General features: G+C 39.7%; 2 protein-coding genes across 4 annotated transcripts in view; both read left to right on the forward strand.

Moving 5' to 3' along the window:
• Positions 1-15,619, forward strand: part of LOC127963277 (disintegrin and metalloproteinase domain-containing protein 9) — a 46,638-nt gene extending 31,019 nt beyond the window's left edge. The window contains exons 12-22 of the mRNA XM_052563100.1: positions 752-923; positions 1,211-1,303; positions 1,963-2,158; positions 2,732-2,837; positions 2,918-3,101; positions 5,590-5,670; positions 6,374-6,479; positions 6,621-6,744; positions 7,420-7,486; positions 13,582-13,652; positions 14,110-15,619. Of these exons, the coding sequence (XP_052419060.1) occupies positions 752-923; positions 1,211-1,303; positions 1,963-2,158; positions 2,732-2,837; positions 2,918-3,101; positions 5,590-5,670; positions 6,374-6,479; positions 6,621-6,744; positions 7,420-7,486; positions 13,582-13,652; positions 14,110-14,170 (1,261 nt within the window). The 3' untranslated portion in view covers positions 14,171-15,619. The remainder of the gene's footprint in view (positions 1-751; positions 924-1,210; positions 1,304-1,962; positions 2,159-2,731; positions 2,838-2,917; positions 3,102-5,589; positions 5,671-6,373; positions 6,480-6,620; positions 6,745-7,419; positions 7,487-13,581; positions 13,653-14,109) is intronic.
• A 468-nt stretch (positions 15,620-16,087) lies between these two features.
• The window catches only part of LOC127963276 (2-oxoglutarate dehydrogenase complex component E1), a 31,589-nt gene continuing 23,754 nt past the window's right edge, over positions 16,088-23,922 (forward strand). For all 3 annotated transcript variants that reach the window (XM_052563098.1, XM_052563099.1, XM_052563097.1), the window contains exons 1-2: positions 16,088-16,254; positions 18,011-18,393. In XM_052563098.1, coding sequence (XP_052419058.1) covers positions 18,169-18,393 — 225 coding nt within the window. In that variant the 5' untranslated portion in view covers positions 16,088-16,254; positions 18,011-18,168. The remainder of the gene's footprint in view (positions 16,255-18,010; positions 18,394-23,922) is intronic.

Below are 23,922 nucleotides of genomic sequence, written 5' to 3' on the forward strand. Positions count from 1 at the left end.
CAACCACAATTAATATTCAAATGAATTAAAACAAATAAAAAGTCCAAAGTAAACTTAAGCCCAGTCAACTAAAAGCTTGTTTGAATAATAGTGTCTTGAGTTGCCTTTTAAAGGACTCAACAGAATCAGGCACACGGAGGAACAAAGGCAAGGCGTTCCACAGTCTGGGGGCAACAGCCGCAAAGGACAGATCTTATAACGAGTCTTTGGGACAATTAAAAGACTTTGGCCTGCTGATCGAAGGGAATGACCTGGGGAGTATGTGCATAGCAAATCAGTGATGTCTTGAAGTACATCACTGCGTCTAAAAAAGTAATTCACTGCGTCTTCAGTGGATAAGATGTCAGTAGTAAATGAGGATTGCTATTTTCGTTATTACATCCAACAAAGTAATACTTCAATCGCTTGGGAGTCATTCTCGTCTACATCTGCTCAATGGAGGACTGTAGACAGATCACTCAGGGCAAGTCTGTAATAAAACTCCAGTGTCAATCAACAATCACAAGAGCAGCCTGGGTCTGTGTGACATCACACAGACAAGAATCTGTGGACAGCTTGATTTGAGAAAGGGATTATAACTCATAGGGATTTAAACACTGGTGGATTTTGATCATTAAAGGGTTGTTGTGTAAACAAGACACATTTCAGTTCAAACAACATGTAAAAGTATATTTTGCATCAGGTGACCCTTTTAAAAAATGATTCCATGATCCATTTCGTTGTCCTTCAACGCTCTCTCTTTTTCTCTCAGTGGTTCTCGTAACTTCAGCAGCTGTAGTGCTGATGACTTTGAGAAGATGATCTTGAACTCAGGCGGCCGTTGTCTGCTGAACACGCCGCGGCCGGACGATGCGTACAGCGCCCCCTTCTGCGGGAACAAGCTGGTGGATGTGGGCGAAGAGTGCGACTGTGGATCAGAAGCAGTGAGTCGACTGGTTCCAGATCAGTCTTGTGATTTGTTTAGTTATCGGATGAAGAGAACTGGTCCTGATTTCACGTTTTTTAGAAGATTGTGGTAGTTGTTGGCTAATTTAGTAACCAAATTGAGCCATTGATCTTATGATAAAGATCAGGGCTGCAACAACGAATCAACAAAATAGTGCTAATTAACTATTATTATTATTATTATCTAATCAATATAATAAAGTTTGTTACAGCACTAAAGAAAACTAAAGAGATTTTCTGAAGGTATTGTATGTGAATTTTTCAGGAGTGTGCGAAGGATCCGTGCTGTGAGCCGAAGACGTGTAAGCTGAGGTCAGGTGCTCAGTGTGCGTACGGGGTCTGCTGCAAGAACTGCAGGGTAATTACATCTATTCTAACAATGTAGCTCTGCTCCAAACGCAGTGTTGTTATTGTTAACGAAAACTTTTTTTTTGTGTTAAATCGATAAATTTAAACACGGCTGAAATAAAATATAAATATTAGATGAAAAGTGAAAATGTTAAATGTTTCTAATTTAAATTTAAGTTGATGTTCTGATATTACTAAGACCAAAATGAAAATAAATTGAAACAATAAATACAAATATGAATTAAAAAAAAAACATAAAAATGGCAAATGTATGTAACAATGACTAAAACTTATATGAAATAAAAATAAATAAATGTAAAAAAGATAAAAGTAATTAGTAAATATTGAAATATTATAGGAAAAATAAGTTGAAAAGAAATTTTAAAATGTTAATAAATAATTTTATAAGTATGCCAAAATTGCACTGGGAGAAGATGCCTTATGCTGCTTTATAAGACTACTTGTTCTGGCTGAAAAGACAAAATATGTCTTGTTAGGTCGTATATTTCTTCTGTGCATACAATTTTCACTTCATCAACCAGCTCACAAGGACAGAGCTAATATATACATATATATATGCCATCTGACAATTTTGCAGTAGTACTTTTTGCTCGCAAAATTCATGCAGAATTTGAATAAATGTAATATTTCTCTCTCTCCATCTGTCAGTTTATGCCTGGTGGCACAGTGTGCAGAAGCAGCACGGATGAATGTGATTTGCCAGAGTACTGTAATGGCTCATCTGCACTCTGTCAGAATGATGTCTTCAAACAGGACGGCCATCCCTGCAAACAAGGCCAGGCTTACTGTTACAACGGCCAGTGCCAGCACTATGACACCCAGTGTAAGGCCATATTCGGCACAAGTGAGTATACAGTGTGGGGATGAATAAGAAGTAAAAGTATTGTTTATTCAGTACTTCAAAATGATTAAGGAACATTAAAAAGGCACTTAAAAAAAGACAGTATTTAATGTTAAAATTATTTGGCATGTACATTTTCTAACACTTTTAAACAACATCTGTGTTAATGATGTGATTATATGTATTTATGTAATTTATTCCTGTTATCAAAGCTGAATTTTCAACATCTTTACTCAGGCTTCAGTGTCACATGATCCTTTAGGAAAGATTTTTTCAAGACTCTTTAATACAAAGTTCAAAAGATCATTGGAGATATTCTGTAACATCATAAAGGTCTTTACTGTCACTTTCGATCAATCCAATGCATCCTTGCTGAATAAAAGTATTATTTTCAAAAAAATATATATATTTTTTCTGATCCCAAATGTTTAAAATAAATTGCAAAAAATGTAACATATTTTCATTTATTTTATCCTGCTTTAAAAAAATGTTTTGTGTAGTTTTTCTTAAATTACAAATAAATTTAAAAAGAAGTTAATCGTTATTCTGTAAATGTCTTTCTTTTTGTGTGTTTAGAAGCTAAAGCTGCTCCTGAGCTGTGTTTTAAGGATGTCAACTCTAAAGGCGATCGCTTTGGAAACTGTGGCTACCATTCCAACGGATTCAAGAAGTGTGAGAGCAGGTACAGCATAAGATATACTGCTTTACAGTTCAATTACAATTCACACCCACATAAGAACACACTCACTCTCATTCCCTCAGAAACGCCATGTGCGGGAAGCTGCAGTGCGAGAACGTCCTGTCCTCAGTCATATTTGGCATCAAGCCCTCAGTGATCCAGACCCCCATCGCTGGCACTACCTGCTGGGGCGTGGACTTCCTCCTGGGCTCTGATGTGCCTGATCCCGGCATGGTCAATGAGGGCACCAAGTGTGGAGAAAATAAGGTGATGGAGAACAGTGACATTGTCCAACTTTATGTTTATTCTTAAATTATGTGCGCAGATTGGCTAGACATGTTTATTGAGGTGTTTAGCTGTTTTCACTTATGAGAAGGGTTAGAGGAGAGGAGCTTTTCTTTCTGCTAGAGAGACTGCTTTATTTTCCTTAATAAAGAAATCATTCTAGCTTTAAAGGATATATCATTTTAAACATTTTGTTCTTTTAGAATAACTACACTAAGGATAAGATGATGCAGAATTATTGAAATGATTATCCTAAGGTTATAATGCAGCCACAAAGCTGATTTAAATTTAATTAATAAATTAAAGGTGCAGTGTGTAAATTTTAGTGGCATCTAGCGGTGAGGTTGTGACTAACAGCTCAGTCCCCTGCTCACCCCTCACTTTACAGAAGCTGATGTGGCAATACAGTGGATTTGTTATGGAAATGTAATTTAAAGTCTAAACCTTACAAACTACGTGAAAGGCTCATTGTAGGCAGATTAGATCTTTATTTATTCCAGCAAACAACACAGTTTGATATATATATATATATTAGGGGTGTAACGGTTCACAAAATTCACGGTTCGGTTCGATACGATTCACTGGTGTCTCGGTTCGGTTCGGTACGGTTCGGTACATTTTAGATACAGCAAAAAGAAAAAATTGGCAGATACATTTCCTTGATTAAAAAAAAAAAATATTTATTAAAACTAACAACGTATGTTTCTTTTTTTAAAATTTTTTTACATTGAACAATGATGGAGCTATTCTTTACCCATCTTCTATGGTGTTTTCTTAGCAGCATACTGTATAAAACAAAAACAGCTCCTTATAAAAATACAACGCGAGTTGCGCTGCACTATGCCAAGAGCAAAGTAGGTGGAGTTTTCAAAACTGCCTGTGCATACATTCTATTTATAACAGTTATTCTATCTAATAACGTGCAGGCCTGTTAATTGTATCGTACTGCTCAGGAAATTCCGACACAGTACAGTACTAGTCCATTTTGATTTCGGTGCTTGTTTGGATGCCCCGATCGATTGGTAAAGTGCACCCAAACACCAGACGTGTTGGTTACTGGAGGATTTTCTATGTCTGGTCTGTTAAATGCATTGGCCATTTTGCAACGAGCCTTCAGCGCGTACTGAGTGAGTGAGCGCCTGACTGAGTAGCCTAACATAAACATAAGCTGGTGTTTTTTTTCTTCTTCGGGGATGTCAGGGGCGTTGCCTGTTACGTCGTTTGGGTTATTGGGCTACCTTGTTGAATGCATATCATTATATTTCACAATTTTTTATTTATTTTCCAAATATAATTAATTAGTCCAACGAACCGTTCGGTACATATTGCGTACCGCGTACCGAACCGAAAGCCTCGTACCGAACGGTTCAATACGAATAAGAGTATCATTACACCCCTAATATATATATATTAGTGGTGGGCATAGATTAGTTTTTTAAATCTAGATTAATCTCACTGTAATCTTGGAATTCATCTAGATTAATCTAGATTAAAATGGCTCATTTGAATTCTGCCGAAGGCATTCAGAATATGTGTGTTACCCAATTAAAATAATGACTAAAAGTAACGTTAAGTCTTGAGAAACCTGTTCTAAAAGACAGGTGGTGCATTAGAACAGGGGCTCATCTCCTGTTTCCAAAATGCATCACAAACTTCTTGAGAAAGCTGTAAACGAATTCCACATTGCACAAGGTGCAAACAACCTTACGCCTGTTTCACACATACTCCGTCTGCAGTGCGTATGCGTTGCATATTTTTTTTACGCACCCATGTTAATGGATTCCAGCGTTCACGCGGTTGCGGTCCATCAGTGCTTTCCAGGAGCGTTGCGTCTGCAGCAATGCAGCGATCGTTCACGTACCGAGTAGCGGACTGCAAACGCGTCCTGTGTGAAAGCACAATGAGTATGAGTCTGTGCTGCTTCAGCACCACATACGTAACGCACACGGACTGCATACGCACTGCAGACTGAGTATGTGTGAAACAAGTATTCGTCTTGTCGAGGTTTCCATTGGGAAGCTTCTTAAAAAGTTTCCCTGAGGCAAACCCGGCAGCTTCAGCTGCATCCATGTTATTGCCCCCTACAGATTCGGCTAGGTATACATCCACGCTAAAATATCAAGGTGAAAGTCATCATAGCTCGCCTAGTATAGACCCAGCTCCCAACCCAACTTTGAGAATAGATTAACGCCGATATTTTTCTATCGCACGATAAGAGTCTTCCGTTAACGTAGCACGTTAACGCCGATAATGGCCCACCACTAATATATATATGTGTGTGTGTGTGTGTGTGTGTGTGTGTGTGTCTGTGTGTCTGTGTGTCTGTGAGTATGTGTGTGTGTGTGTGTGTGTGTGTGTGTGTGTGTGTGTGTGTGTGTGCGTGCGTGCATGCGTGCGTGTCTAAATATATATATATATATATATATCTGTATATGTATCAACTAACTGCTTATATGTATATGTATTGCAGATTTGTCTGAATTTTGAGTGCAAAAGCGCAGACGTGCTGAATTATGACTGTGATGTTGAAAAGAAATGCCGCGGCCATGGGGTACATATGCATTCACTACTCATTAGCCCATGCCACCCTTTTAGATTAGATTAGATTCAACTTTATTGTCAATGCACATGTAAGGTACAAGGCAACGAAATGCAGTTAGCATCTAACCAGAAGTGCAATACGCATTAAGTACAGAATATACTACAATATGTACAATAACTATACAGATAAGTATTATGGACATTATTATGGACATAATTTACAGATTTTAAATACTATTAGCATGATATACATATTGGTGTACTATGAACATACTATACAGATGGATTATGTAAAAGTGTATGTACACTATAGGCAGAAACTATGAACATATGAACATCATTTACACTAGTGCAATGGACAGTAAAGTGCATAGAAAATATTTCAGTGTGCAAATTAATTACTCAGTGTTTCTGGATGAACAGTAGTGCAAGTAATAATAAGTTTACTGTTTTTAGCTTGTTGTAAATAAATAAATGAATTAGTCAGATGTAGTGATGAGGAAGGGTGAGGAGTCTGTTTGTGTGGTGTGGGGGGTGTTGAGGGGTGTCAGAGAGCAGAGAACAGCTGTAGGGAAAAAGCTGTTCCTGAATGATACACATTTACATACACATCATTTTAAAAATAGCATTTTACATTCACCTATTTTCAAATCCTAAACACCTAGAGTTCAGCTTGATAAGATGTTTGCTGACTGTGTGTATTTGTGCTTCAGGTGTGTAATAGCAATAAAAACTGCCACTGTGAATACGGCTGGGCTCCTCCGTTCTGTGAGGCCTCTGGTTATGGAGGAAGCGTGGACAGCGGCCCCACCTGGAACGGTAAGACTGCTTGAACAAGTGCACGGCTAGAGCTTCACAGAGGATTACCAGGGTCATCTGTAAATGTGATCTCCTCAAGTGGAATCGCCCAAATCTGCTATGTTAAATAATAATCCTTCCCCTCTCTCTGATTTCACTCAGATAAAGATACTTCCACAAGGGATGGTCTGCTTGTGTTCTTTTTCCTGATTCTTCCTCTCTTGGCGTTGGGTTTGTTTGTGGTCTTCTTTCTGTTCTTCAGAAAGAAACGCTCTCAGGGCTACGAGTGAGTAACTAAATAATTATTTAATGAAAAGCATAGAGTGGAATTACCTAAAATGAGAGAAAAAATATATATATATATATATATAAAATAACTCCAGGGTATTTGGGCTTTTGTGAAAACTACTGATCATATTTCTAGCATTTCTGTATCTTGCTCATGGTTAGTCTGATTGATGAGCCCAGTGCATTATGTAGCTTTCCCTTTTTCTCAGTTTTCTCTAGTTGTGTAGCAGCAATAAAAAAAAACTACTGCAAACTACTGCAAACACCAAGAACTTTAATTATAGTTTGATTTATTATTGTATTATACACATGTGATTGACCCCTTTAATTATTTTAGGTCAAATGAGTTTATATTATTTCAAAGGAAATATATATATATATTAAAATTTAAATACTTTAATAACTTTAATCCAGGAATTTAGGTCAGGATTTTCGCCGACAAAAATTAATTCCACTCTTAAAATCAGAATTAGAATCTGCCAGCCAATCAGAATCAAGCATTCAACGACTTCATAGTGTAACTGCAAATATGCAAGACTTTCTCCATAAACAAGTCCAATAAGTGAATCTGAATTATGTTTCAGTTTTTGTTCAAATGTATTGAATGATGTTCATTGTGTGTTGAGTATAACCCAGTGTTAATACTGATCAGCTGTCTTTGGCTGTTCCTCAGAGCTGACAGCAGGCCGCAGACTGCTGTGTCCCAGCGGGGAAACCCCAGCAGTATGGTGAAGGACCGGGTGAGTGACCTCTGCACAGCAGGACTCTTCACTCACTACCACACTCCCAGTCTTTAACTCAATGTTTACTGTAACTAACCTAGTGCTTCACCTTCAGATCAGAGATATTTTCAGCATATGTGCTGTACACAACTGTACGCCTGAGGAATGACACTGCAACTCTAACTCCAGCTAGTAAATCGGTTCATTAGTGCATGAAGAGGGAAAACCAATTTGAAACATTCCCTGTTAAACATTACATTTCCACATTCACAGATATATCTGGAAAAAAAATATGAATGGAAAATTCTGAGAAATGATCTGTCCTTCACATTCAGCTGAAGTCATGAAATGTTTCAGATCTAAGCAATAGAGGAATGTCTCTATTTTGAGCTCGTCTGCTGCTGATATATAGATAATGACCAGGCTCCTCTCTTTTTATGCTATGATAAAGCAGTATATGTATATATATATATATATATATATATATATATATATATATATATATATATATGCCGATACAGATGAGGTTACCATTTCTATAACATTTACAGTTTACTTAGCTGAGGATGTCTTTATATTCTTTATATATCAACCACTTTTCCCAGTCCATTCTGAAATCATTCTGAAATCATAAATATTAAATAATCATTTCAATTTCGATATTGAACTATTATTTAAATAAATGAATTAAATTAATAAAATAATATTGATTATTATTAACCTCTCTGATTTACTCCTACTAACCATGTATTGATGTATACTTACTTACAAGATTAATTCTCACTTCATTGCTATTTGTTTCAGGCATATAATCATATACCCATAATCATTCTGCTCTAATCCTCTAAAGGAGGACCTGAAATTGTGTGCCATGAATATTCATAATGGTTTACAGCTAAGCTTATTTGACATATCAAGATTTAATTTTCTTTTTGTGTAATTGGGGTAAATCCATCAGTGTGCAATTACCATGTTATTTAATATGCATACGAATGTACTGTACAGTACTGTACTGTGCGGAAAGCTTAGTTTCATATGTTTTTAGATGTTTAGTTATGTCACTAAACAAAAATTTAAAGGGTTGAAAATGTTGCAGGGCTCCAGACTGCGACCAAATGGTCGCATTTTGCGACCAAATTTTGAGAGTGTGCGACTGAATTTTACATCCAGTCGCACATGTGCGACCAGTAGATTTGCACACGCACGCACGCACGCACACACACTTGCACACACACTTGCACACATACTAATGAGACGCGAGCACACACTCGCGTCTCATTGAGTGATGCCTGTCTGTGAGGCGGCAAATGCGTGTGAGAAGAATAGGGAATGGCCACTGCAAGTGGCTAAAATCTGTGGAGGGGGAGGGGCCTAGAGATAATTGAGCGCGCGTAAACATCTGTGGGAAGGAAACAGAAACAAATCTCATCACAACCTGATATGTGCGTGCGTCTGAGCTATGAGCAAGCGAACTATTGATTCGTTCTTCCGACCTGCGGCTAGTGTACCAGTGCCAGAGTCTACAGTGTCACCGTCAGATGATGATTCAGAGTCAGAGGTTGGTGTGGCTAAAAAAAGTCCGCACCAGCGCCACAGCACAAGATGGCCGCCAGCCCAGCGCCACAGCACAAGATGGCCGACTCAAACCCTGAGTCTCCAGATAAGGTGCACGATGCTGTCCCGGAGGCAGAGGCAGTGCCCGATGCTGTTCCGGAGGCCGAGGCGGTGCCCGACGCTGTTCCAGAGGCCGAGGTGGCACCCGATGCCGAGGCTGTTCCGGAGGCCGAGGCGGTTCCCGTTGCTGTTCCAGAGGCCGAGGCGGTGCCCGACGCTGTTCCAGAGGCCGAGGTGGCACCCGATGCCGAGGCTGTTCCGGAGGCCGAGGTGGTGTCCGAAGTCGAGGCAGTGCCCGTTGCTGTTCCAGAGGCCGAGGCGGTGCTCGATCCTGTTCTGGAGGCCGAGGCGGTGCCCGAGGCTGTTCCCATTGCAGTTACCAAGGCGGTGCCAGAGGCTGTTCCGGAGGTCGAGGCGGTGCCCGACGCTGTTCCAGAGGCCGAGGTGGCACCCGATGCCGAGGCTGTTCCGGAGGCCGAGGTTGTGTCCGAGGTCGAGGCAGTGCCCGACGCTGTTCCAGAGGCCGAGGTGGCACCCGATGCCGAGGCAGCGCCCGAGGCCGAGGCGGTGCCCGACGCTGTTCCGGAGGCCGAGGAGGTGCCCGAGGCCGAGGCGGTGCCCGAGGCTGTTCCCAATGCAGTTGCCGAGGCGGTGCCCGAGGCTGTTCCAGAGGCCGAGGCGGTGCCCGACGCTGTTCCAGAGGCCGAGGTGGCACCCGATGCCGAGGCAGTGCTCGATGCCGAGGCGGTGCCCGATGCCGAGGCGGGGCCCCGATGCCGAGGCGGTGCCTGATGCCGAGGCGGTGCTCGATGCCGAGACGGTGCCCGAGACTGATCCGGAGGCCGTTACCGAGGTGATGCTCGAGGCCGTTCCAGAGGCAGTGCCCGAGACCGAGGCGCCTCAGGTTTCCACAGACAGTTCAGAGTCGAGGCAGGTCCCGGTGGACTCTCCGGAGTCGGGTCAGGTCACGTGGTGGTCTGCTGCTCCGTCCTGGGGGACTCCGGCCTCAACCACGGGGGCGTGTGGGTCATCTGCTCCGCCTTGGGGGGCTCTCGTCCTGACCACATGGCTGTGGTGGTCTTCCACTTGGACCTGGGGGGCTTCCGCCCTGACCACAAAGAGGTGGTGGTCATCCACTCCGCCCTGGGGGACTCTGACTTTGACCACAAAGCTGTGGTGGTCTTCCGCTCCGCCCTGGTGGACTCCGGCCTCGACCACAAGGACGTGGTGGTCTTCCGCTCCGCCCTGGAGGGCTTTGACTTTGACCACAAGGCCGTGGTGGCCTTCCGCTCCGCCCTGGTGGGCGCCTCAACATGCCCTTTATGGACTTCTGTTTTGTGTATTAGAGTTCTGTGATGTTCCTGTCTGTTCCCCTTAGTTTTTCTGGCCCTCCATCCCTCCCCTTGTACCTCCTCCGGTCCTCCTCCCTCCTGGTCTCCCTGTTTTATGTTTAGATTTCTGGTGTTTGTCCCCCATGTGTTCCTTTTCCAGCCCTCCGTCCCTCCCCCTGAGCCTCCACCTATCCGCCTCCCTCCTGATCTCTGTGTCATGTTTTGTCTTGGAGCGTCTGGGAGCCGCTCCGTAGAGGGGGGGTACTGTCACAGTGTCTGGGTTGTTGTTCCCCGGGGTTCCACTAAATGTCCTCCTTCTCACGGTGTCTGTCCCAGATCACTTCCTGTTCCCTTATATGGTCACCTTCCTCCTTGTTTAGTTAATTGATTGTCCCCCACCATTCTCTTGTTCCCTCATTATCCTTCTGTGTATAAATACCCAGTCTGTCTTAGTCTGTGAGACGGAGTCCTTGTTTAATGTTATGTATTACTCATGCCCGTCATTCGTGTCTTGCCTTGTGTTTGTGTCTTGTTTATGTTCTGATTTGGTTTTGACCCTGCCTGGACTGTTTACTCTCTTGGATTACCCTTATAATAAACGGCTTACCTGCAATTGGTTCCTTCTCCCGTGTTTTCTATAACACTTTACTTGACAGGGACACTTTCAAACGGTATATCAATCACTGCTCACTACTCACTAAATAAGGCGTGAAACTATCTAAATCAAAACATTAATTTGGCATTTGATTTAAACATAGTATAAGCCAGGTGAGTTTGCAAGTTTACCTTTTAGCAGTGCTTTAAGTGGGCCGGTGTTCTGTCGATTTGTCCTACGCTGTCAGATTTTCCTACCTCCCACCAAAACAGTGGGTAGTACAATTCCACAACGAAAATTCTACTGTAAAGTTATGGTTTATTAACGTCTACACCTACCACAACCCTAATCATACCCTTACAGTACTGCAAATACAGTAATTATGTGTTATATTCGCGGTTGTAGCTAGAAGGGATACAGTTACAGGAAACCAACAATAAATATTATTTTCTACCAATTAGATTGCGTTTTTATTAAAGTCTACAACTACCCCAGCCCTAAAACTACCCTTACAGTAATGCAGATACATTAAATATCGTTGTTTAGCATGAGACAAAGGACGCGATATTGATGTGCGCGTGCGCAGTAAACCCGCGTAGGAAAATCTGACAGGGTAGGATAAAATGTCAGGACACCGGCCCGCGGCATAGGCAAATGCTAAGGGCGCCACTCATCCATAGGGGCGCCAGAATGAGTGAACTTTTTTTTTTTTTTTTTACCTATATTTTTTTATAATAGGATACTATTTAAAAACCAACAATTCGAAACACTTCCAAATAAAGCAAAAAAAAAAAAAAAAAAAAAAAGTCTGGCTCTTCAATCTTCCCCCACCCATCGAGTGCTTGAAGTGCGTCAGAAACAGAGCGCGCGCACGATCAGTTGTTGGTAATTTGTTGTGTAGCGTGCCCGACGCCACATCCAATGTAGACAGCACTGCTTTTGTTAACACACAGCTCGTATAAACGGGCCTGGCGGCTCGCGCCCGTTCTAGACACGGTGAAAGTTTCCTGATTGTGACGCAAGGCCGAATTTACATGACACATTATAAATGATCATAGTCTGCGATAGATACACTGCCAAAAAGAAGAGAAGAGGATAAAGACAGAGGTAAAGAGATGTAGTGAAAGAACAATTTATTGAATAGGAGTAAGATACTATAATTTCATGGCAGTTATTTTTACCTTAAACTTAATGTTAGCAGTTGTTCTGAGTTCTGAGTCCCCAGACTGTGATTTTGTACAATCTTGTCAGTTTTAAGACGCATTTTTTATTATCACTTTTTTTTAAATAATGTTTTACTCTACAGTTGTGCAGTTTTGGGGGGGATACAGTACAGGCCAAAAGTTTTGAAACATTACTATTTTTTTAAGTTTTTGAAAGAAGTTTCTTCTGCTCATCAAGCCTGCATTTATTTGATCAAAAATACAGAAAAAAATGTAATATTGTGATATATTATTACAATTTAAAATAATTTGTTTTCAATTTATTATACTTTAAATTATCATTTATTTCTGTGATGCAAAGCTGAATTTTCAGCATCATTACTCCATTCTTCAGTGTCACATGTGACATCCAGTCTATCACATGATCCTTTAGAAATCATTCTAATATGATGATTTATTATGAGTGTTGGAAACAGTTCTGCTGTAGTGTGTGTATGTGTGTGTGTATATATATATATATATATACATACATGTACATACATACATACACATGGGGCGCCAGGTAAAATCATGCCTAGGGCAGCAAATTGGTCAGGGCCGGCCCTGATCCACACTCACCATTTTCGAGAAGACTGGCTGTAAGAATTCAGATACTGAGGTACTATAAGCATTAGAACTACCTTTCACCAAATACAAAAGCCAGCTCGACCTTCAAAGGAAGAATGGCTTAAAACTTAACGAAACATACAACAACGATACAGCATGCACACAAACTTTTTTACTATGCACATTTTTTATTCTGAGTGTATGTAATTTTGTTTACTATTTGTACTGTCTCGACAGCGATGGTGCTGTCAGTTTACCTTGTTGTTGCATCTTCAAAAGTGCAGAATAAAATGTGACACTGAATTTGAAACAGCACATTGTAATTTCTGCATCTATTATTAAAGTATTTATTAGTAATACAGTGGAAATTAGTAGATTTGGTTAGCATGTTGATTTACGGTGTGCGCCCCTAAATTTTCTGGTTGTGCCCCTAAAATTTTCAGTTGGGGGCCACTGTGCTCCTAGTGAAAAAAGTTAGTCTGGAGCCCTGTGTTGTCTATATTTACTCCCCCTGAAGTTATTCCAAACCTGTATGAGTTTCTTTGTTCTGTTGAATACAAACAAAGATATTTTAAAGAATGTTTGTAATGAAACATTGGTTCCCACTGACATTTTTCTTTAATACTATGGAAGTCAATGGGTACCATCAACTTGAGGGTGAATAAATGAAGACAGAATCTTAATTTATGGGTACACTGTCCCTTTAATTCTGTCTGATGTAAATTCATTTTAAGCTTTATTTAGGTAGTTACCTGTCTTCCACATGTTTCATCAGCAGTAACACAAGTCTCTGTCTCTTCACAGGTGGTTCAGACTAATAAATCAGCATCTGTGCCATCTTACACAACAAGAGCACCACCACCTCCGTTAGCACGGTAAGGACACATCCTTAAATCATTTAAAAGTGACAGTAAATACATGAATAATGTTACATGATTCTGTAAAAAAAAAAAAGAGTGCGAGAGAGATGTTGTTCGTTTGACCTCTCTTACTATGAAAGAATGCTGAAAATGCATCACAAAAGTAATACGCATTTAGTAATGATGCTAAGAATTCAGCTTTGCATCACAGGAAAAATAGATTACAATTGAAACTATATTCAAATAGAAAACTATTATTTGAAATTGTAATCATATTTCAAAATAGTACTGGCTTTACTGTATTTTTGATCAAGTAAATGTAAATATCTAAGTGACCCCACACTAACATAAACAGCTGTCTTTTAAAGTAGCATCCTAATCATAAAACCTCATAAGTTGCTGATTTGTAATATTCCAAGCATTTTGAAATGTTGACTTGACTTGAGTCCTATACTCTGTCCTCCCTCCACAGACCACCTGCTCCCCCCAAACATCTGATGCCTCAAAGACCAGCGCCTGCACCCCCAGTATAACACACAACACACATCGGACTGACAGTTGTATTTCTGTCTGGGATGGACAGGAGTGGGAGGAGTCGAGGAGGAATCAGCTGGTCACTCCCACTCTCTCTAATCTCCCCCTCCGTCTGCAAACAGCTGTCAACTGTCAATCAAACCCAGAGACGTTCACTGTTGCGAAAGAAACCTCCACTCGCAATACATCACAGAGTGCATGATGGGAGCGAGAAAACTCTTTAGCTAATTAAACACTTGTCACCCGACGAAAGATGTCTATGGCAACACACCGATCTTCTTAACTGTGTTACAATTCTTATGTGCTATATAGGACCACTGCGACTGATTGCACTTCAGTAATATCCACTGTTTGTAGGAATGTACCGAGACCCTTTTTATCATAGGCCGGCTTTAAAATGTTCATTTGTTTCCCCCTTTTTTTGGTGCAAAATATATTCTGAACACCACATTCAACCTCCGCTTTTTTATAAAAGACAAATGCGATCATTTAGTTTATGAGGCATCCTTAAAATATCAAAATGGCCCGTGGTAACTGCAAATTGTTCTCTTTTGTGCATCATATTCATAATTTAGGTTTTATAATACAGCAGGGACAAGTACATTTTCATTTGAAACTGTTGTTACCCAACACAGAGATTTTAGCATTTATACATAGTTTAATTTACATACATGTACTTTCATTTATACATGACTTTTATAGAAAGTTTATTTTTTACTTTATTTGCCAAGTGAAATTCTGTCCCCGCCGAGGTAAAAACCGAGTAAAGATGAGAACTTGTTTTTGAAAATGACTGATTTGTGACACTTTGTTTGACTGCTGGTTTCATTGTGGTGTTAACATGATTTTACTTGACTACAGACAATAACAATGAAAGCAAAATAGAAGCTTTTCTCCTATAGTTTTCAAGGGCTACATGACTTTATGCATGATATCACATACTATGCCACTGACACAGATCTCATCCTTGCTGAAACTGTTAAATAAGTTCAAAAAGACCATTTTGCATGTTTCATAGACCTCTTAATACCACAAGAGGTAGAGTATGTGTATAAAGTCAAGCACCCTCAAACAAACCGCTGTAACGTGTCTGTTGTAGAGCACATTGGACAGTATCCTCACTCTATGACATTTCCGTCATAACAAAATCAGCCAAGTGCCATACAATACATGTTTGATAACAACGAGTGTTATTTTACATCTGTGTATTATGTTAATCTGTATGATTGACTGAATGAATGATAGATTGCTCCCTTCTTGCACTGCATTTCCATTTGTGTGTAATGACGGGTCTTGCAGCTGGAAGCAGTTGTGGATTCTGGTTTACTGATGCTTTATGGATCAAGGATGGACTTGTGCAGGATGGGTTTATTTTGAGCTACCTTCAGTGTGGTGGTGATGTTTTCCGTTTTTGCATATGACAATAAAAATCACTGGTATGTTTTTAATTATGCTGTAAAGTGTATTTAAAATATAATTTGCAGATTGCAAATAAGATGGTCTGCCTGACTGATACTACAGCACTCTCATCATACATAAGCATAGAAATAAGCAAGAACTTTTGCACTATGCAAAGTATTAAATCTTTGGACTAGCGATATATAATTCATACACAAATATTGTTTGAGCCTGATTTTTTCCATAAATCGGTGTCATGTTAACTGAAAATGTATTTTTCATAGATCATAAAAAATGTAGGTGTAAATGGAAAAGGCTTGTGAGAAAATACTTTAAATTTTCAGTGTTGTTTTGTTATTATTATTAGCATTATAGCATTTCCATCTAATATTTAGATATTAGATATTTAATAACTGCTGAATCGAATTTAATTGGTTGTTTGCCAAGAACAGCTCGAAAGAACCGATTCGTGGGAACTGGGAATGAGTTGGACTTCACTGCGAGTCAAAATAGCGCGCCAAATCTCGACGTGACGTCAGAACTGAGCGGTTGACGTTCTTGATGACGGAACGGTTCTGCTTCTAGTGTTCTCTTCTCTAGCGTCAGTCTCTCGAGCACGAGCGGGGCTCAGCGGAACCGTTTCCATCTCCGGTGCACGACCAGCTCACAAAGGCTGCTTGAACAAGTAAGTGTTTCTTTTTCTTGTACGTATACACTCACATCCGCCGTTAAATGGATGCTTGAGTACAACGTCGACATTAGAACCAACGAGAAGCGCGTTTCTCTCTTCACTTCTTCAAATTAGCATGGTAGCGTGTTCTTGTTTAGTGTGACACAGATACCTGGTATTTGATGACATAACTAGGTATTTACGTGTCAGTCCACTGGCTAAAGGATACTAAGATATCTAATTGCAAAACTCCGTGCCTGAAGCGACCTTTAATTAGCTCATTATTGTTGCTAGTTCAATGTATCGCGGATAGCAACAGAAAGACGTTTATATTGTATTTTATTCATTAAATAGGTACGTGTAACTGTCCCACAAAATAACAGCGTAGTAATAAGATTTAAAAGTTACATGACTGGATTCCAATATCGGCCTCTGCTTTGACGGTTAGCATGGGCTGCTAATATTTTCATTAGACTCGTATGTTAAGCGAAAGGACATATTGATTGACACCCCGTGTCTCCATTAGCCTTCCACTAGGTATGTCCGGTGGGCGGGGTTAGGAGTCTTCAGCCAATGAGCGCGCTGAATCAGTGCAGTGGGCGGGCGGTGTTCGACGGCTCATCAAGGGGAGTGGAACGCAAGGTCAAAACATAGGCGTGTGGAGGGAGAGAAGGGGTCCATGTTTATTCCAACCACATGTTCAGACCAGTTTCCTTTTAGCGGAAAAGAATAACTCTAACAGTTATTCGTTTTCATGAAGTAGAACTTAGCTCAGATTATTACAGTAGCGGCGGGTGTGATTTATTTCTTAGGAATGAAGGAAAGTCAATGCTTTGCTTGAACGCGAATAAAAACTCCTCACAAAGTTGCATAGATACGACATGTTGTGTTAAAATATTAATTTAATGATGCCAGCAATATGAAATAAGTCAAGGGTACATAGTGTAACACGCATTAAATGTTATGTAATCTTGATCACACGTGTTTTCTACAATCCTGGTGACAGATGTGTAGATTGTTTTAAAATACATATCAGAGTTAGTCATGTGATAAAGGATGTTTTTAACTCTGTTTAGCATATAGTCTGTATTATGTTTTTGAGTGATGAAAATAAACTCACCTTTGACCCTCATTTATTTCTATGCATTAGTGAAAATGTAAAATCAAACCTCTCCTGTGTCAAAAGTACAACAATCAAAAGTAATCGTGACCTCCGTTATATCACTGTTATCTGAGTTATGATCTTGTTTATTTGCAAAGTGGCTCATATCAATTGGGTGAAAAATACATTGAAAGTTCACTCATACTTTCTTTCATCATTCAATGAACTCTTTCTATATTTATCATTTCTGTGTGACTCAGTGTACTCCAGCCAAAACCATTCTGACACATTTTCAAAAACACCAATCTTTTTACAGTTTACAAGACATTTGGCTCTGTTTCTCAAAAAGATGAATGCTTTGGAGCTCATGGTCTTTATCAGGAGCTTGACTAGCTCTTTGACCTTTGTCTGTTCTCTACAAGCAGCCATTATGCCACGTAAAGCACAAAACTGCAAACAGATATGAAATGAGTACGTTCTGAGCTGTATGAAGATCTTTGATGATGATGATTTCCAGTTCCTGTTGTACCTGATTATTACTGTTTCTTTTGCACTAAAAATCAAATTAAAACCTTCATGTGATACTCAGGGAATGAACGCATAAGGCATTTTAATGCATATCTGACTTTTTAATGCATATCTGACTGTCTATTCCTTTTCTTTTTTCAGAGTACAAACCACAGATAGGATTCAAACGTTTCTGGAACTATCCATTCTAACCCCAGGAAATTTAAACGCCTTTTCCGTTTGAGCTAAAGAAGGAGGTGACACATCTGGAGACATCCAGGAACTTGTGAGTGTGGGTGGCGCTTGTTCAAAAGACTGCGATGCACCGCTTAAGGACTTGTGCGGCACGGCTCCGGCCGATCACGGCCTCACAGACTGCTAAAAATCTGTCACAGCAGAGGCCAGCGGTCACCCCTAGGACGTTTCAGCCATTCAGGTGCTATACGGCACCGGTGGCCGCAGAGCCGTTTCTGAACGGAACGAGCTCTAACTATGTCGAGGAGATGTACTATGCTTGGTTGGAGAATCCCAAGAGTGTGCACAAGGTAAGATGCAGAGGACGTGCAGGTGGATTATGGGAAGAAGGAATGAAGAGACCTCTTTTTCAGTGCTAGTGGTCATGTCCTCCTGACTGTTTCCAATTTCTATTTAACATTTCTTTAACCCAGTCCCTAAGAAAAAAGTTTGGGGCGTTTGATCATAACAATGCCAAAAACGATTCTAATACATGCAAGTATACACTGAGTTTCCGTCTGTCTGCAGATGGTGGGTTGCAACTTGTATGTGTAAGGTCACATTACTGGGATCCCTGTAGTATTTTTAGAGCGGTCACAAGAGTGTCCCGGTTCCAGGACACAGTGACACACAGCGCCGTCTTTGAGTGTTTAGTTGTTTTCACCCAATGTACTTCTAATGAGGTTTTATGTAATAACCCCTTATTTATAATAACCACCTTCACCGGTCAACAGTGAGTACAAGGTCCAGGATATCTTGGGTTAATGTTTTGCTCAGTGTTCTGTGTATGGATATGTCCCCTGTCTTGCTGGCAATTACATATTCTTGGATTCAGTTTTAATTATGGCATTGTGTTACAAGATTGCAATACATCACATTATTTGAGAATAATCGAGTTTAGAACATTTTTATTTTGGCCTTAAAGGTGTTAAATCAGAGCGATAAGTCTTAAATTTATAAAGATAGTATCTACTTGAGTATTTATGTTTTCCAGTACAAATATCTAAACCACCTTAAGTCAAGATACATGTACCTGAGAGGCAAAAGTAAGATATTAAGTCTTGTTTTCTGAGAAATGAACGAAGTGAAATTAAGTTTATAAGAGTTTATATTTGAAACAAGAACAAATATCTGTCAATGGGAAATGAAAACTTGTTTTTCTGATACTCCACCCAAAAATAACAATTTAATCACTTACCTCCATGATGTTCCAAACTTGTAAAAGATTTGTTCTTCTTCAGAACACAATTTAAGATCATTTGGATGAGGCTTGTGACTAGGGTTGTGCAGACAGACGATAGTACATTTACATTTACATTTACATTTACATTTAATCATTTAGCAGACGCTTTTATCCAAAACGACTTACAAATGAGAACAATAGAAGCATTCAGGTCAACAAGAGAACAACAACAGTATACAAGTGCCATGACAAGTCTCAGTTAGTCTAGTATAGAATGCATAGCCATTTTTTTTTATTAAATGAAAAAGACAAGAAAAGGAAAAGTACTGGTGTTAGTAGGTTAAGTGCAGGCGAAAAAGATGAGTCTTTAGTATCGTCTATTGACGATAGTTCGAGATATCAACATAAGCAGATGTCTCTATCGATAGTCAAGACGATATAAGCCTCATTCTCCTATTAATGTATTAAATATTAATAATAATAACTTTTTGTTTTTATTGGGCGGCCTATTATAATTCGGCTATCAAACTCTCCAGCTATTTCACTTCAGCACCGCATTTCTCACACACAAACACACGTGCGCTTGCGCGCATGTAGTCAGTGAATTTGTAACACTTTGACTCCGACAACTCGTTAAAAAAAATTAACTTACCTGTTTTGAATACTTTATATTTAACGTGTTAGTTTATGTCCAGTATTAGTGTTAAACTATTGGACTTTAAAATGAAATCTACCATTGATTTTCACCGTTGACTGATTTTGTAAAACATTTCATAGTCTCTTATCTCGCGCACCTGCGTGTTTTAAAACACCAAACAGTTATGCTATGACAAGAAGGGAGTCTCTCTCTTGCTCCACTCATGCATGATAATATCGTGTATCGTCGATTTCACAGGCTGATGATATGATGATTTGAAAAATGACCACATCGCCCAACACTACTGTCCCATAGACTGCCAAGTTACACTGTCACGGTCCAGAAAAGTATGAAAGTCATTGTCAGAATAGTCCATCTGCCATCAGTGTTTGAACCAGAACATTATGAAGTGTCGAGAATACTGTTTGTACACAAAGAAAAAAAAATGACTTAAAGCTTTTACGGGTTTGAAATGACATTGGAGTAGGTGATTAATGACAAAAAAATTTTTCTAAACCCATTGGCAAATTTATGTTTATTTGTTTTTCATTTGTCATTTTTCTCTGAAAACAAGACAAATGTTTTGAGGAACAAAAACACTTTATTTTAGGGCTGGACGATTATGGCCCAAAATCAAAACCTCGATTAATTGAACATTTTACCTCGATTACGAACATAACATTAAACATAAGATGCAGTGGGATGGGGAAAACCCACCATAAAGTCTCAAAAAATCTTTATGAAAAAAACTGAACCCACCTTCATTTTACATGGCTTTCTAAACACGTGAGATGTGAGTGCAAGGGTAATAGAAGACGTCCCTCTCTAGAAAATGTGTGAAATATGCGTTTTTTTGTAAATGGCTTGGTTTCAGTTTTTAGTTGCTTCAACTGTATATGTTAACAAAAACATTCTAATGCAATGACACTTTTATATTTTCTTCGCATCTCAAGCTCCACTTATAAAGGACAAAGTATAATTTGACCATCCGCATTATGTAATTTTCGGCACCAAGAGGGCTCGTGGACAGCCGAGCATCCGTCCACGCAGTCTCAAAAAGTGCCTGCACGCGGACAGGGTGCGCAACTGTCAACAGCGAACGAGGTGAATTATGACAGAATTGGTACTTGCTCGTCAAGCTCGTCCGCCTTCTGAAAGCTGTGCGGATGAAGCTGTGTGAGACGGGACAGAACACGGAATGTGAAGTATACCCGAGGCGGGCCTTAAAGTTGCCTCCTTAATGGACACCTACAATGAATGTGGAATTTTATTTTTTTGTTTTTGACAGCCCTAGCACTAACATGGTAGCTCGATATAATACACATCTAATCGCTTGAATGTCCAAACCATAAAACAAATAACAACTGACAAAGTTTAGTGAAGACGCAAGGCCATCACTGTGTGTTGAACCGGCGTTCACCTCCGTGTTTTGCTTTTATTCCACTGACTGGATGGGGCAGAGTCATGTGGCTACACACGCGGTAGTATGCTTTTAAGGGGGAAGTATTAACAGGATTTAAAAAATGAAATAACCAACATGGGAAAATTACGTCGGTCAGAGGTTCTGAATTTCGGTTTCGATTACTTTTTGATTAATCTGCCAGCCCTATTTTATTTCCATATTCGATTAGTCCGAGCTATTAAAAAAAATGTTTTTAAATTAAAAATAATGTTGATTGGTTTATAACTCATTGTGTGCTCCCTAGACATTTACAGGTGCTGGTCATATAATTAGAATATCATCAAAAAGTTGCTTTATTTCACTAATTCCATTCGAAAAGTGATGTTTGTATATTATGTTCATTCATTACAGACAGACTGATACATTTCAAATGTTTTTCTTTTAATTTTTATGTTTATCATTGAAACTGAGGAAAATCCCAAATTCAGTATCTCAGAAAATTCGAATAATGTGAAAAGTTTCAATATTGAAGACACCTGGTGCCACACTCTAATCAGCTAATTAACTCAAAACACCTGCAAAGCCTTTAAATGGTATCTCAGTCTAGCTCTGTAGGCTCACAATCATGGGGAAGACTGCTGACTTGACAGTTTTCCAATAGACGACCATTGACACCTTGCACAAGTAGGGCAAGACACAAAAGGTCATTGCAAAAGAGGCTGGCTGTTCACAGAGCTCTGTGTCGAAGCACATTAATAGAGAGGTGAAGGGAAGGAAAAGATGTGGTAGAAAAAAAAAGTGTACAAGCTATAGGGATAAGCACAACCTGGAGAGGATTGTGAAATAAAACCCATTCAGAAATGTGGGGGAGATTCACAAATAGTGGACTGCAGCTGGAGTCAGTGCTTCAAGAACCACTATGCACAGACATATGCAAGACATGGGTTTCAGCTGTCACATTCCTTGTGTCAAGCCACTCTTGAACAAACAGACAGCATCAGAATAGTCTTGCTTCAAAAAGGACTGGACTGCTGCTGAGTGGTCTAAATTTATGTTCTCTGATGAAAGTAAATTTAGCATTTCCTGCAGAAGTCAGGTTCCCAGAGTCTAGAGGAAGAGAGGAGAGACACACAATCCATGTTGCTTGAGTTCCAGTGTAAAGTTTCCATAGTCAGTAGCCGCATTTCCACTGTCGGGCCAGTGCGAGCCAGGGCTTAAAGCAGGCCGGGTGGGGCTCATAGCCCCGGGCCAGTAGCACCGAGACCAGAATAGCGCAGGGTTTCCACAGTGGAGCTTGAAGCACCAATGCACGTCACTAAAACATGCCCTTTACACGCCGCTCAGAACAACGTCATGCAACCTCAAAATTTCACCAACAAAGAGAAGTTATCAGAAAACTAAGAAATAAGTCACTGGAACATGTGCGATCACAAAACGAACATGATAAAAGCGGCAGTTTGTTTGCATGCTTTGTTATATATTCAAATTCAAAAGCATCAATGTTTTAACTATAGAATAAGTGATACATTGATCATATTGATTTAATTGATCAGGACTCAAAATTAATCACACATAAATACACTAATTTCTATTTAATTTATTTTTAACGCTCATGAAAATAGCCTGCTTATTCAGTCGAGTCTGTTTCTGTTTATTAGCCACAGTAGCCGTCACATTTAGAATGAATGATAATATCTCTATTTTTGTAAGCTCCCGAACAAAAAACATTATTAGGCTATATTCTTTTAGATAGTCAACGTGATATAAACTTTCGAGACGAGGCTTGTGACAGATAATATAAGTTACTTAATAAATACACGATTGTGATAGAGAATAAGAAGCTGACGTCTGATTTCCTCAAACGGTCATATTTACCATGTTTACTATGGTAACATGTTTAGCGTGCATATCTTTTTCATTGCTTAGAAATATTTCTGCCTTGTTTAGTGATTATAATCCACATTGGATCAAGTTATTTCAAACACTCGCTGCTGACTGAACGTGAGTTTTGAGCTTGACTTATTTTAAAAAGTGTTCAATGCTGGTGTTAAAGCTGTTATCTTTCTGAAATGATCCTCAGCGCAGACTCTCTATTTTTATAAAAGATCCCAAACAAAAATCATTATATTTTGGTGATCTGCAACGTGGAGCTAAACTCACGAAACGAGACGACAAATAAAATGTTACTTAATAAATACACAATTGTGATAGAGAATAAGAAGCTGACGTATGATTTCTCCAAGCGGTCATATTTACCATGTTTACTATGGTAACGTTAATGTTTAGCGTGCATAGTCTTTTACATCGCTTATAAGTTTTGAGCTCAACTTATTTTAAAACGTCTTTAATACTGGTGTTAAAGCTGTTATCTTTCTGAAATGACCCGCGCTGAGCTCTCTAGACACGGAGAAACCCCGCCTTTGTTCATAACCCCGCCTCTAGCCCCAGTGGAAATGCGACTGGCCCTGGCACGCACTAGCACGCCCGGTCTTAGCTCGATAGTGGAAACACGGCTAGTGATGTTTGGGGAGCCATGTCATCTGCTGGTGTTGGTCCACTGTGTTTTCTTTGTGTAATGAATGAATATAATATACAAGTTTCACTTTTTGAATGGAATT

This window comes from Carassius gibelio, chromosome B8 (assembly GCF_023724105.1).
Source record: "Carassius gibelio isolate Cgi1373 ecotype wild population from Czech Republic chromosome B8, carGib1.2-hapl.c, whole genome shotgun sequence".
Lineage (NCBI taxonomy): Eukaryota > Metazoa > Chordata > Actinopteri > Cypriniformes > Cyprinidae > Carassius > Carassius gibelio.